This window comes from Ananas comosus, linkage group 6, assembly GCF_001540865.1.
Source record: "Ananas comosus cultivar F153 linkage group 6, ASM154086v1, whole genome shotgun sequence".
NCBI classification, from domain to species: Eukaryota; Viridiplantae; Streptophyta; class Magnoliopsida; order Poales; family Bromeliaceae; genus Ananas; species Ananas comosus.
In genome coordinates, this window is record NC_033626.1 from 72,249 (window position 1) to 84,740 (window position 12,492).

The window sequence follows — 12,492 nt, forward strand, 5'->3', positions numbered from 1 at the left end:
CCGAACATCGAAAACAAAGTAGAAGCACGGAGCCCTCCGTGCTTCCATAAGCATCCTAGCCGCACTCTCTCTCTCTCTCTCTCTCTCTCTCTCTCTCTCTCTCTCTCTCTCTCTCTCTCTATATATATATATATATAGAATCATAGATAAATATAATTTTTAAATCATATAATACTAATAGAAATGAAAAAAAAAAAAGATAAACAGATGATATAAATTCACAAACTATTTGTGAAGATTTTGAAAAATTTTAAAATTTAAAATGACTATTTTGCGTCTCGTGCATTTATCAATTGTGTCGCTGTGTCGCCCTCGATCCCAGCGTACCGCTGACCTCCGCGTAAGCATAGCCCCGGAGTTTTCGGATGGAAACTCCACGAAAAAAATTGTTTTACGGAAAAACAGATGACTGTGCAGGGGTGGTGAGCTCACGGGCGGTGACTAGACTCCCAAATCAGCCGCTTCGAACAAACCCATCACAAAAAGAGCCCGGCCCAATGTGGGACCGAGTCTATTTGCTTACTGGACTCAATAAATGGGCCTTTACCCGGCCCAAATACGTAATTGATCGATCCTTTTGGATTAGTTTGTTTATTTTTTATTACCATGATCTCAGAAAAGTTTCAACCTCTTGTTTTGGCTTAAATTTATTTTTCCCCATCCGCCGCATTTTATCTCGAATTTAAAAAGCTGCTGTTAGTAATAATTATATAATTAAACTTTTTTTATATATACATAAAATATTTCTATATGTTTTTCAAATTCTGACGAATCTAAAATTTAGTTATGTGTTTAAAATAAGAATATTAAAATTTTAATTCACCTTTAGTTCAAATTTAAAATTTAATTAATCTACTTCGTTTAAAATTTTAAATTATTCATTTAAGTTTGATATCCAAAAATAAATTTTAATTTTAATTTTAATTAAAAAATTATAAATTTAAATTTAAATTGTATAGTTGGGTTTCAACAAAAAAAATTAACATACTAACCAAATATTAGTAGGAGCAATGTTACAAGTGCATCGGGAAGTCGGGGCGCACATCTTACATCTACTTTATTCTAAAATTATTAAAACTTTACTCGTGACATTAATTTGTTTTTAAAATTTTGAAAATTTAAAAATAAATTGCGTAAAATATACACTTTCTTGAATGTACTGTACGAGAAGTAATTTTTAGCTAAAACTAAAAGGGTGGGTGTGTTTTTTTATATTTTTTTATTTTTTGAGAGATAGATAGTATGTGATTTATTTATTTTATTTAAAATTAAATTTAACTAAAAATGTGAATCAATAAAGATTCTAACTTGAAATCTTAGGTACCAACAAAGGAGTCCTTTTAGGTAAAAAATTTTAGAATGCAACGAGTATATTCATGATGTGACATAATAAATCAATCAAATGCCTTATTTTAGAGATATATATTTTATTATGATGGTAAAAAAAATATTTTTATTATATTTTTATTTGAAAAGAAGGAATGTGATTAGTTTATTATTGATGGCGTGGTGCAAGTGTAACAGCGTAGAATTCCTCCTTTCGGGTGGATGTGTGTTACTTGGGGTACGAAGCGGGCGACAAATATAACTGTTCGGAATTCGGAAAAACCCTACCAAGAAACCCTCCGCGCCGCATCGATCCTCTTCCTCGCCGCTTTTCCTCACTCTTTTCTTCACTCCGTCCGTCCGTCCGTCCAAGGCCGATCATCATCCGTTAGAGAGAGAGAGAGAGAGAGAGAGTGAGAGAGAGAAAAGCGTGGGGGTGTGAGGCCGGGGCAAGGGAGCGGAAGAGGGAAAAGGCGAAGAAGAAGAAGAAGAAGAAGAAGAATAAAAAAGAAAGAAATAAAAAGATGCCGCTGGGTCAGAGGGCGGGCGACAAGAGCGAGTCCCGCTACTGCGGCGTCGAGACCCACTTCGACCCCGACATGCCGCAGGCCCTCACCCGCGATCTCCGCCGGCTTCGATTCATCCTCTCCCCCTCGTACATCATTTTACAATTTCTCAATACAAATATAATAAATATATATATATATATATATATATATATATATATATATTATAATATATAATTATATAGTATATATATATTAGCTTGCTCGCTCGCTCGGTCGCTTGCTCCTAAGATCTGTTCCAGTTCATAATTTGCTCCTGTTTGTTGCTGAACTCGGCGCAGATCGATCCTGCATATAGACCTTCTTCTTCTTCTTCTGCCGAGACCCGCGGATGCGAAGGCCCCGTTGTTCTTCCTGTCGCGGCGTCCGACCTCGTTCTCACGTCGTCGGTATGCGCACCTGCCGACCGAATCATGCGAATTTACGCAGCATCCTGTCTCTTAGTGTGTTTTCTCTAATGAATGAATGATCAGGAAAAGTGAGCTCCTGGATTGACCTGGATTCAGAGGATGAGCAGCTTCGTCTGGACTCGGAGATCACGTTGAAGCAGGAAATCGCATGGGCTTCTCACCTCTCCTTGCAGGTTTATGTATTATTATTATTATTATTATTATTACAGCAATAAAATGCAGTTTATAATGCATGTTTTGAGGAGGATGGTATATCCTAAAAGTTGCACAAATTGATCACCTTCTCCCATTGGTATCTCGTTTGCCATGTGCATGTTATGTTATGCTATGTTATCTGCTTGCCGACCATGTACACGTGCAAAGCGCGGCTTCGCAGCATCCTTGTCTCTCGTCCTAGCTTAATTTGTAGTTTTACCGTATTTTTCAGTAAATTTCAAATTGCCGTGTTAAATCGTTGCTGCTTGGAAGGAATGGAACAGATTCGAACTCAAGTAGTATACGTCTGCAATTTTTGAACCATATTTACATTTTCATGGACTCCGAGAAAAGTCTGTGGCTGTAGAACTCATCTCTAGTTACAGAAGCTATAACCGAAGTAGAAGCTTTAAATGCATTTCTTAATACTAATTGCTGGTTTTCTTTTTCCCCCATTTGTAACTATTGAAAAAGAACATTCAATCAAATTCGTTTATTCCTGTATGCAGGCCTGCCTTCTTCCTCCCCCCAAGAGATATTCTTGCGGTAATTATGCAAGATGTGTAAATCAAATCTTGCAAGGTATGAGCAATATGCAGGTATTTTTCCATCGCCGATCTTATGTGTTCATTTACTTCTTCTTTTTTTTTTTTGTTTTTTTTTGTTGGCCAGATTAGGTTTTAATGTACTTTTGTTTCTTCCTTTCGGTTAAAAGTTGTGGCTCAGAATACCCCTGGAGAAGTCTGAACTGATGGAGGATGATTCAACGAATGCAGCTTCTAAACATCCTGTAAGTATTGGCTATCTATTTAGAAGAAATATGTGAAAATTGTCAACCTTAAACTGTTAAAGTTGTTTAAAGTCCCCGATAGAATGTATTGTTAGGGGTATTGAATGTGCTTCCTGAACCTCTTTTTTTAAAAGATTTGTCTTGTTATCTTAAAAGTGATACTACTTCGCTCTGCAGAGTGAAGGAACTTTTGACTCGTGGGAGTTGTGGAATTCCTTTCGGCTGTTATGCGAGCATCATACTCAGCTGTCCATAGCTCTTGACATTTTGTAAGTCAGACTTTTCATCTTTCCCCATTTAAAATTTTGTATAATTCTGTTCAAAGTTCATTTCAGCATTAGCTATTCATCACGGTAGTGGAAATTCAATACTGAATTTGTAACTCGTTCATCAGGAGTTCGCTACCATCGATAAACTCACTTGGCCGATGGTTTGGTGAACCAGTCAGATGTGCGATCCTCCAAACAAGTGTAAATATTTTGATTTAAAATTTTAAGCATTTAGCATTAATGGTTAAATTTAGTCTTTCACAGATATATGCTTTTATTTTCACAGTCCTTTCTAACAAATGCTAGAGGGTACCCTTGTCTATCGAAGCGCCATCAGAAATTAGTGATGGGTTTCTTTAATCATTCTATCCAGGTAGTTCAAGTAAATTTATTTTTAAGGATTACTTTAGATGGATTTTTGTACGGCGCTAAAGATCTTTGTTCTATCCTCTCTTCCTTTAGTTCTCAATCAACTTCTTTCTGATGCTTCTTTTAGATAGTATTATCTGGAACTTCACTTCATAATGTTTCTCAAGAAATATCTGAAGACTTGCTCGTAGGTGACAACAATAACCATCTTGAAGGTAATTACTGAAGAATATATCTTATAATAGAACATATTTAAATGATTGGCTTTTCCTTTTCTTTTCCACAAAATGGTGTTTGTTTACCTCCATGGCGTTCTGTGATGCTTATTAAGTGGTCGCCTTTTGAGTTACAAACTCCATATCACTATGTAGGTATGCCTGTTCATCATGCGTTGAGGCCTTATCTTGATTATGTTGCATACCTATACCAAAAGATGGACCCACTTCCTGAACAAGAACGCTTTGAGGTACCCACTGTCTCTGTAATATATTTTGTGTTTTCCTGTATATACCCAGCAAAGTACACTTAATTGTGTATACCCGAAAACTTACAATTGCGTCCATAGTCCATGCCCTTAAAGATACATAACCTACATTTGTGTGTACCCGTCAAAATTTACATCTTGCACCTCCTTATATTTGTGTGCATAAGCTCCACTCGAGAGTTCTCCATTGAAAAGGGCGGTTTTTCACATGAGCTTCAATAACTCAGAACATTTCAATTGATGGCATCCTTTTTGGCATGGCCAACTCTTTAATGGGAGCAGAGGGTCACATATAGTTATGAGTTATTGCTATAGGCACAAATTGTAGCTTTAAGGGGCATCGTGCAAGTATGGGCTATTTCTGCGGATAACTTTTGAGGGGTATGTGTACAATTTTTTGTATTTTGAAATGTATGTGTGCCTCGGTTGATTCTTGTTTTGTTGTTAGTTCTCTTTTCATTTGTTTAAACTTCTATCTTGCAGATTGGTTATAGGGACTTTTTACAGTCTCCTTTGCAGGTAAAATTCTGACTCTGTCTCCTTTCTCTTTTCTCTCTAGTCTTGTCAATTACATTTCGACTTTGCCTATTAACTTTGTTGTTTCTTTTCTGCTAAGGCAATCTTTGCGAATGGAGGGTAACTTTCTGTTGCTCATACATTTGTCTTTTTTTTCCAGCCTCTCATGGATAATCTTGAGGCACAAACTTATGAGACATTCGAGAAAGACACAGTGAAATATAGCCAGGTTTTTTACTGCTCTGACTATTTATTTATTTATTTATTTATTTATTTATTTTTCCAAAGATAATTATTGTTCATGAGGGCCTGGACTGTGAAGAGGCAAATCGCAGTACATCAACAGACAAAATTTTCTGAAAAGAAAGTACTAGTCCAACAAAAATTTGCGAGCCAATCAGTGGCGGCTTGATTGGCCTTGTGTGGAACGTGGCTAAATACAGTTTGATACTTGAGGATATAGGCCCTTAAATATGTACTGTATAACTTGCAACTCGTTATCATTTGTAGTAGGTTTCATCTGTATGTAAGCAAAGTTGTATTTCCCTTTTTGTTGGCAATGCTTATGATCAACTCTGAATATTGACTCCTCTATATAAGGAACTCATCTTACTATCTGTATCTGGACAGTACCAAAGAGCAATTTCTAAAGCTTTGGTTGACAGAGTGCCTGATGAAGCAGCCTCTACAACAAAGACGGTAATATAGGCAGTTCAGCTCTATTTTGTAGCAGTCTCTTCTTTCTTCTTTTCTTTTGGCATGATTGAAATTATGGTTAACTTTGCTGCATTTCATATAAGAGTTCATCTGTTAGGCGTACCCAAGGATTACCCAAGGATTAAAGTTGAGACCTCAATTGTGTCACGCTTGAACCCCACATAATCTTACATCCCTGAAATACCTTATGAATATCACTTATCATTTTACAGTCGATGCCCTTGAATAAGCACTGGCTCCATGTGCTCTGATTCATTATTTGTATTCAGATCTAGTTGTAAACTACCTAATTTATGGAGATTGATTTATATATGCCATACATTGTACATCTTTTGCCTGATAAAAATCCGCTTATCTCAAATTCAGGTATCCTTTATAGGAGTAATAATATAGATTGAAATCAGTGCCTCATTTTTCAAAAAGATGCCTATGCGTAAGAGATCTTTTATTTACGTAATTTTCGGCTTTTAAGAAATTTACATGTTCTGAATGATGTTTAATAATGTGGTTTTTCACTTGTAATGTAATACATTGAACGACCTTGTAAAGGTTTAGGCCTCAATCTTTGCGAGAGGATGCCTGCTCAGCTTGTGAGTCAGAGAATCAGATTAGCTCACGTTCCTTTATTAATCTGCGAAGGCTAACATCATCTCAATTTTTTTTTATTTCCAAAAAGGTGCTAATGGTTGTTGGAGCGGGACGAGGACCATTAGTAAGAGCATCATTGCAGGTATATTGCACCTCATTTCTATAAATCTGGCCTCCGATGAGTATTTTAAAACCTGAGCAAAAAGAAAAAACCATTAGAATTATGTTCTCACGTTATTGTGGGTACTAAACCATTGAAATTATGTTCTCATTGCGGGTATTTACTTTTCCTCAATTGAATTACAAATTTCTTATCACATTAGGGTATGTCAACCATCAAGAATGACATCAAGCATAATTACTATTCTAATTACTTAATCTTTTTGTAAAGTGAATTTCAGTGTTTTGGTACAATCATAATGTAGATGTTAGTGAACTCAAAAGGATATCACCCTCAGTTAATTTTGCACTGAACTATTCTTTTGTTTTTCTCCCCAAGAATATTTACAAGGATGTTCGACATAGTTTGAATTTTGAACTGCTTAATTGTGGTTTAGCTTCTATTTTAGAATTCCATAAGGTTTTTTCTATCTGATGATATATGCAGGCTGCTGAAGAAACAGGTCGGAAGTTAAAAGTTTATGCTGTGGAGAAAAATCCAAATGCTGTTATAACCCTTCATGTGAGTTGTCAAAATGGTTGTCTTACTATTCCTCCGTAGACTCTGTACTGTTTTCTATTTTTCGTATTCAGCCATTCCCTCAGTCTCTCAAATTCTTATCTTAACAAATTAGATTAAAGCAATACGGAATAGGAGAACTTACTCTTTTCTTTTGTAGGGAAGGATTGAACTTTATCACTTTAAACCTTTTCCTGCTAAATGTTATTAATTATGGAACCCCGGTAGTCACGATCCAAACCGACTTCATCTGTTCCAAGCCTAACTTCAACTCGACCTGGCCCAACCTTAGTCCAACCTGAAGTTGATTTGGGTTATGGTCAAAGGGAAAGTTTGACCTGAGATAGGGATTAAGATTAGCCTTCAACCAGATCTAACGTGCCCAAGTTGAACCCCTGGCATTCATTCAAAGTTATAGGTGGCGATGCACATTGATAATGATGATGATGCTTTTCCATGGCAGAGCTTGGTCAAATTGGAGGGGTGGGAAAGTGTGGTCACCATTGTTTCTAGTGACATGCGTTCTTGGGATGCCCCTGAAAAGGCTGATATATTGGTATTGATCTACCTTATTTGGATTTTTTATATGCAAATATCTCCTTAACAATTAATACCTATTACTGTAAAATATAATGAAATGTCATCCAATTTTAATCAGGTGAGCGAGTTACTGGGCTCCTTTGGCGACAATGAACTGTCTCCTGAGTGTCTAGATGGGGCACAAAGATTTCTGAAACCAGATGGCATTTCGATTCCATCATCGTATGACCTCTTTTTGCTAGAAACCTGAAGTTACTATAGTGATCTGGTTGGTTATTATATATATTTTTGTGCAGATATACAAGTTTTATTCAGCCAATAACAGCATCAAAGCTATACAATGATGTAAGAAGTGAACTCAAATTTTTTCCCATATTTTGTCAAGTGCGAAGTGTCGATAAGGACTTTTGTTGTGGCAGGTTAAATCGCATAAAGACCTTGCAAATTTTGAAACTGCTTATGTTGTCAAGTTGCATCGAGTAGCAAGACTCGCTTCCTCTCAACCAGTGAGATTCTAAAGAATGTTTTCTGAAGTGCCTTCTTTACAATAAATTTTAATTCACTGTATTGTAGTTTGTACTTAATTATGTCTGTAATATTTGTTTTCATTGCCCATTACATGCTTTCATCTGTTCCTCTTCTCTCCAGCATTACATTCTGATGAAATTATTAATGCTTATCAGGTATTTACTTTTAATCATCCAAATTATTCATCGAAGAATAACAACCAAAGGTATAAGAAACTGCAGTTTGTGATACCAGCGGATACAGGATCAGCTCTGGTACATGGTGTGTGATTAAATTCCTTATTTCTTTATCATCTCAAACTTCTATACATTTCTTTGCTCTCTAAAAAGAGAGTACCATGAAATACCAAAAAAGAAAGCAGAATCATGGAAAAAAATTTCCCGGCTTTCCCAATCTTGTAAATTTGCTTATATCCGAGCATGAAAAACAAATCTAAATATTCCCCTTCTTTTTTCATCTTAGAGACCTTGTGTTCTATATTTTTGGACAGGATTTGCTGGATACTTTGATGCTACCTTATATAAAGACGTACATCTCGGTATCGAACCATCTATGGCTACACCGAATATGTTCAGTTGGTACTTGCCATTCTCTATTCATCATCACACGATCATTCCCTTAGTTTTCCCCTTTTCCCCTCAGCAAGTTACATCTTTCATGGTCTACCAGGTTTCCAATCTTTTTTCCACTGAGGAAGCCTATATGTGTTCCTCCAGAATCACCTATAGAAGTTCATTTCTGGCGGTGCTGTGGTGCTACAAAGGTTTTCTATTTTCCTTATTTTCTTTATCCCTGTTGTGTATCTTATGAAGGTAAAGATGCGTGGAGACCCACACAACTATAGGCTATGTTGAAATAGAGCCTCCTCGTCTCCTTTTATTTGAGTTTATCATGATCGGTTTGCTCGGAGATAGCTATGCGTTGTTCATTGTTTAACGTACTATGTTGTTGAGGGAGTCAGAGGGCTATTTCCGAGACGACCTGCAGTTGAGGTCTCCATGTTTCCTTACCTTTCACGAATGCAAAGAAGTATATATTTTTCCTACTGGAATATTGAGTTTTTGAAAGCTGATTTCGTTTAGGGTATATTTCCGCCTTGTAGGTCTGGTATGAGTGGTGTGTAACGTCCCCATCTCCCTCGGCCATCCACAACAGCAGCGGCCGGTCTTACTGGGTCGGCCTATGAGCCCAGTCTTCGTATTTGAAATGTCTACTTTGCTTGCAGGACTGCTGAATTAGATACCACTCTTAATTATTTCGAAGGGGAAAAGGGGAAAAAATGCTTCAGAGGACTGTAACTGGATCAGTTTCTTGAGTACCAGTTGTATTTGGAACACAAATTTTGTAATATTATTATCATTTTTTCTTTGAGACATGGTCACCCAGCTGATCCAATCATTGTTTGTCCATTTACAAGCTGATTTTAAGTGGTATACAGCAACTGTATGTTCGAGGAACAGTAGGCTGAGTTATGATAGGAATTGATGGATTATTTGCTTGAAACTGGTCGCATCATGTATTTGTGGTGAGCGGTGTGAGGTTTATGGGTGCAATATTCTAGTACCTCAAACGCAAGTGGATGATTTGTTGAGAAGGGAAAGGAAGGCCTGGGAAGCTTCGGGAAGGGTCCCGATTCGACCAACATATATGTAATATATATTGAAAAAAAAACAAAAAAAAACAAAGGAAACAACGCCCTGTCACCTCCTCAGTTCTCTCTCGACCGGTCAAAACACGACGTCGCCATAAAACCTAAACGCGACGGGTTTCGTCCTCCCTTCCTCCCGTGTTGTTGGAGAGCCCTAACCCTAACACAAACTCTCTCTCTCTCTCTCCGTTGATCGATCTCACGGGCTCATTCATTGGCCTTTTCCCCTGTCTCCGATCCCATCCCATCAGATCCGATCGATCCTCTAGGAGAGAGGCTAGAGAGATCACGAGAGAGATCTCGAGAGAGAGAGGGAGAGAGAGAGAGAGAGAGAGAGAGAGGAATAGAACAGTAATGGCGGAGGATGGGGCTGGGGCGGCGGCTGCGGCGGTGGCGGAGGAGAAGCAGGCGTCGTACAGGTACTGGGTGAGGGAGGCGAAGCAGGACGCAGCCCCACTCCCCGTCCCTCGCAAGCTCGACCCCGCCGACATTCCCAATCCCCGCCCCGCCACCGCCCTCGGCTCCGTCTGGAACCAGGTCTCCTCTTTCTCTTACCTCTTCCTCTATCAGTGATTGCGACCGATAATTGTTGCAAAGTTCCCATCTTTCCCTCTATTGCTGCTTATGCTTCTATGATTTTGGTCTTTTGTTTTGTTTGCCGAACAAACAAAATCTCATGCATGTTCCAGACGATGAGAGATAGACCGAGGGTAATGTTGGATTACAGATGACAGAGCATATATTCAGTTTCCATCAATCACGTCGTCTTTGAAAATTTTTCCTTCTACTGATCCCGAATTGCTTTCTTTTGAATGTGATGCTGCATTCTGGAGAATTCAAAATCTGCCCCTATATGTGATGTGTTGTTGTAGGCAGCTAGAATCGTGTTGTAGTTTGGCATTTGAACTTTTTGTAATTGCTTTTAGCAGTAATGATTGAATTGTTATGCGCGGCAAAAGCCGAGTCATCCGAAATATTTAATCAATATTCTGTACCCATGGCTGTTGGTATTTTGCGCGAAATAAGCTAGGTATCCAATGCGACCTGCTGAACTAGAAAGCGCGGCAGTTGCTAAACGCTATTGTCGTCAGAAGGTTTTTTTTCCCCCTCTGTTTTGATGCGCGCAATTATACAGACTGAACTTGTCTTGCGTGTAATCGCAGTCCTTAAAATCTGTACTTTCTATCTTTCTGCAGGCTGGAACGTGGGAGGAAAGAAACCTTAATTCATGGGCAACTAATAGGATAAAGGTGTAGTCTCTAAACACACTACTTTTTTGTTGTTTAGTACATTTCTTAGTTACTAAATATTTCGTCAGTCTCCTATTTTGTCGCATCAACAATAGTTTGAATTGCAGGAGCTGCTTAGTTCCTTGGGCTCTTTGGAGTTCGCTAGTGGTAAAGCGTGCATTGATGAAGTATCCAAATGCTCGGGAGATGTAAGCATGCTCTTCAGCTCACTTTTTTAATATGTCTAGCTAAATGCTTGTCAAGTAATGAAGTCGGTGCTTTTCGCTGCGAGTTCTGTTAGCATGTCCGTGTTAGTTATTTTCCTTATACTTAACGCGATTATTACTCTTTATCGTGTAAGGCCAGGTATTTTAATAGTAAATGAAAATTCAAAGTTTTCGAAGCTTTTCGTTGATATGTTACTATTCGGGTCTGGACAAATAATGCCAGTTTTTTTGGCGAGTCTGATAATCTTGTGTTTTAGTATCCAATCGGTGTTTGTTCTCATCTGCCTTATTTCTAACTTGTTTTGGATAATGAGCAGGCATTCCTGGTCACTGTTCGCAACAAGAAAAGAGTTGGGTATACTTATGAATTGACCTTGAAATTTAAGGGTATGATATGCAAATTCTTCTTTTATGTCTTTGATTTTTTTTTTTCCTGTTTCCCCTTCTAGCTCTGTTGACTTTATTGAGCTTACGAGAACCGCTCGACAGGTGAGTGGTTAATCCAATCGGAGAAGAAGAAGGTGAAGGGACATTTGGACATTCCAGAGTTTTCATTCGGCGAGCTCGAGGACTTGGAGGTAAAACAAAAACTACACTGAAAGAAGAGCTTAAATATCAAAATTGTCCTTTTTGCATAGGCCGATTTGCCTTATTGTTCTTAGGTTTTGATCCTAGCCGATCCTGCTCTGCAGGTTGAAGTAAGATTTAGTGATGAGAATGGTCTCGGAACAGATGATAAGACCAGGATCTTTAAGGATCTGAGGGCCTTTTTGCCACCCATCCGTGAGAAATTGCACAAGTTCGAAGAAGAGCTTAAAGATAGGTAGAGAGAGGTAGAGTCACACGTAATTGAGCATGATATTTTACCACTTGGAGACTTGGTTATGTTCTGTGTCATTTGAGAAGGCATGTATCAGTAGGACCCAATTTTTAAATCCCACAAAGATGGGGCCATTGCGAAAGTTTTCATGCTTGGCAAGGCAATCAGGATTTGAATTTATACACTGGATGTTGGCAAGACATTATTGTTTCTGGCATTAATAATACTCTTTTTTTTGTCTACCTGCCTCTTACATTATTTCAATTCTTCGTCATGTCGCTTACAAATAGCATGTATTACGGTTATATATTGGATACTTTTGTGTGCCGTAATAAAACTTGGTGTACTCTGTATATTGGCGATTGTTCCCTATTGTTAGTGCAACACGAATGCTTGGATTGACGTATTGAATTAGTAAGAATTGAAATGTCGCGTAAGCAGTGCGAAGGAGAATCACTGCAGGCTAGAGTGTGAATCTATTTAAGATCTGAAGTACGAGATTCTACGCAGTCAAGCGTGACATGCTGAGGGGATTTGCTTGGGCCAAGTTTTGAATCTAGCTAAGATCTAAAATACGAGATTCAACAGCCC

At 38.1% G+C, this 12,492-nt stretch overlaps 2 protein-coding genes across 2 annotated transcripts; both read left to right on the forward strand.

Annotated features, from left to right (window-relative positions):
- On the forward strand, positions 2,224-9,372 carry LOC109711590 (protein arginine N-methyltransferase 5). The gene is made up of 22 exons (XM_020234728.1): positions 2,224-2,281; positions 2,366-2,475; positions 3,007-3,096; positions 3,213-3,287; positions 3,465-3,556; positions 3,682-3,757; positions 3,843-3,929; positions 4,053-4,140; positions 4,297-4,391; positions 4,893-4,928; positions 5,086-5,154; positions 5,526-5,624; positions 6,319-6,372; positions 6,838-6,912; positions 7,373-7,465; positions 7,568-7,671; positions 7,746-7,794; positions 7,869-7,955; positions 8,133-8,238; positions 8,468-8,555; positions 8,647-8,740; positions 9,080-9,372. The coding sequence occupies exons 1-22, from the start codon at positions 2,224-2,226 to the stop codon at positions 9,161-9,163; spliced, it is 1,809 nt and encodes a 602-aa protein (XP_020090317.1). The 3' UTR covers positions 9,164-9,372.
- On the forward strand, positions 9,702-12,143 carry LOC109711506. The gene is made up of 6 exons (XM_020234591.1): positions 9,702-10,162; positions 10,822-10,875; positions 10,983-11,063; positions 11,399-11,468; positions 11,571-11,659; positions 11,774-12,143. The coding sequence occupies exons 1-6, from the start codon at positions 9,980-9,982 to the stop codon at positions 11,906-11,908; spliced, it is 612 nt and encodes a 203-aa protein (XP_020090180.1). The 5' UTR covers positions 9,702-9,979; the 3' UTR covers positions 11,909-12,143.

What these genes read in the sequence shown, in the direction of transcription:
- LOC109711590 (XM_020234728.1), top strand. Translation starts at nt 2,224, where the DNA reads ATGCGAAGGCCCCGTTGTTCTTCCTGTCGCGGCGTCCGACCTCGTTCT. An exon ending in TTTTACAGTCTCCTTTGCAG is followed by an intron (nt 4,929 to 5,085) that starts GTAAAATTCTGA and finishes TTTTTTTTCCAG; the next exon opens with CCTCTCATGGATAATCTTGA. An exon ending in ACACCGAATATGTTCAGTTG is followed by an intron (nt 8,556 to 8,646) that starts GTACTTGCCATT and finishes ATGGTCTACCAG; the next exon opens with GTTTCCAATCTTTTTTCCAC.
- LOC109711506 (XM_020234591.1), top strand. Translation starts at nt 9,980, where the DNA reads ATGGCGGAGGATGGGGCTGGGGCGGCGGCTGCGGCGGTGGCGGAGGAG. An exon ending in TATCCAAATGCTCGGGAGAT is followed by an intron (nt 11,064 to 11,398) that starts GTAAGCATGCTC and finishes GATAATGAGCAG; the next exon opens with GCATTCCTGGTCACTGTTCG. An exon ending in GCGAGCTCGAGGACTTGGAG is followed by an intron (nt 11,660 to 11,773) that starts GTAAAACAAAAA and finishes CCTGCTCTGCAG; the next exon opens with GTTGAAGTAAGATTTAGTGA.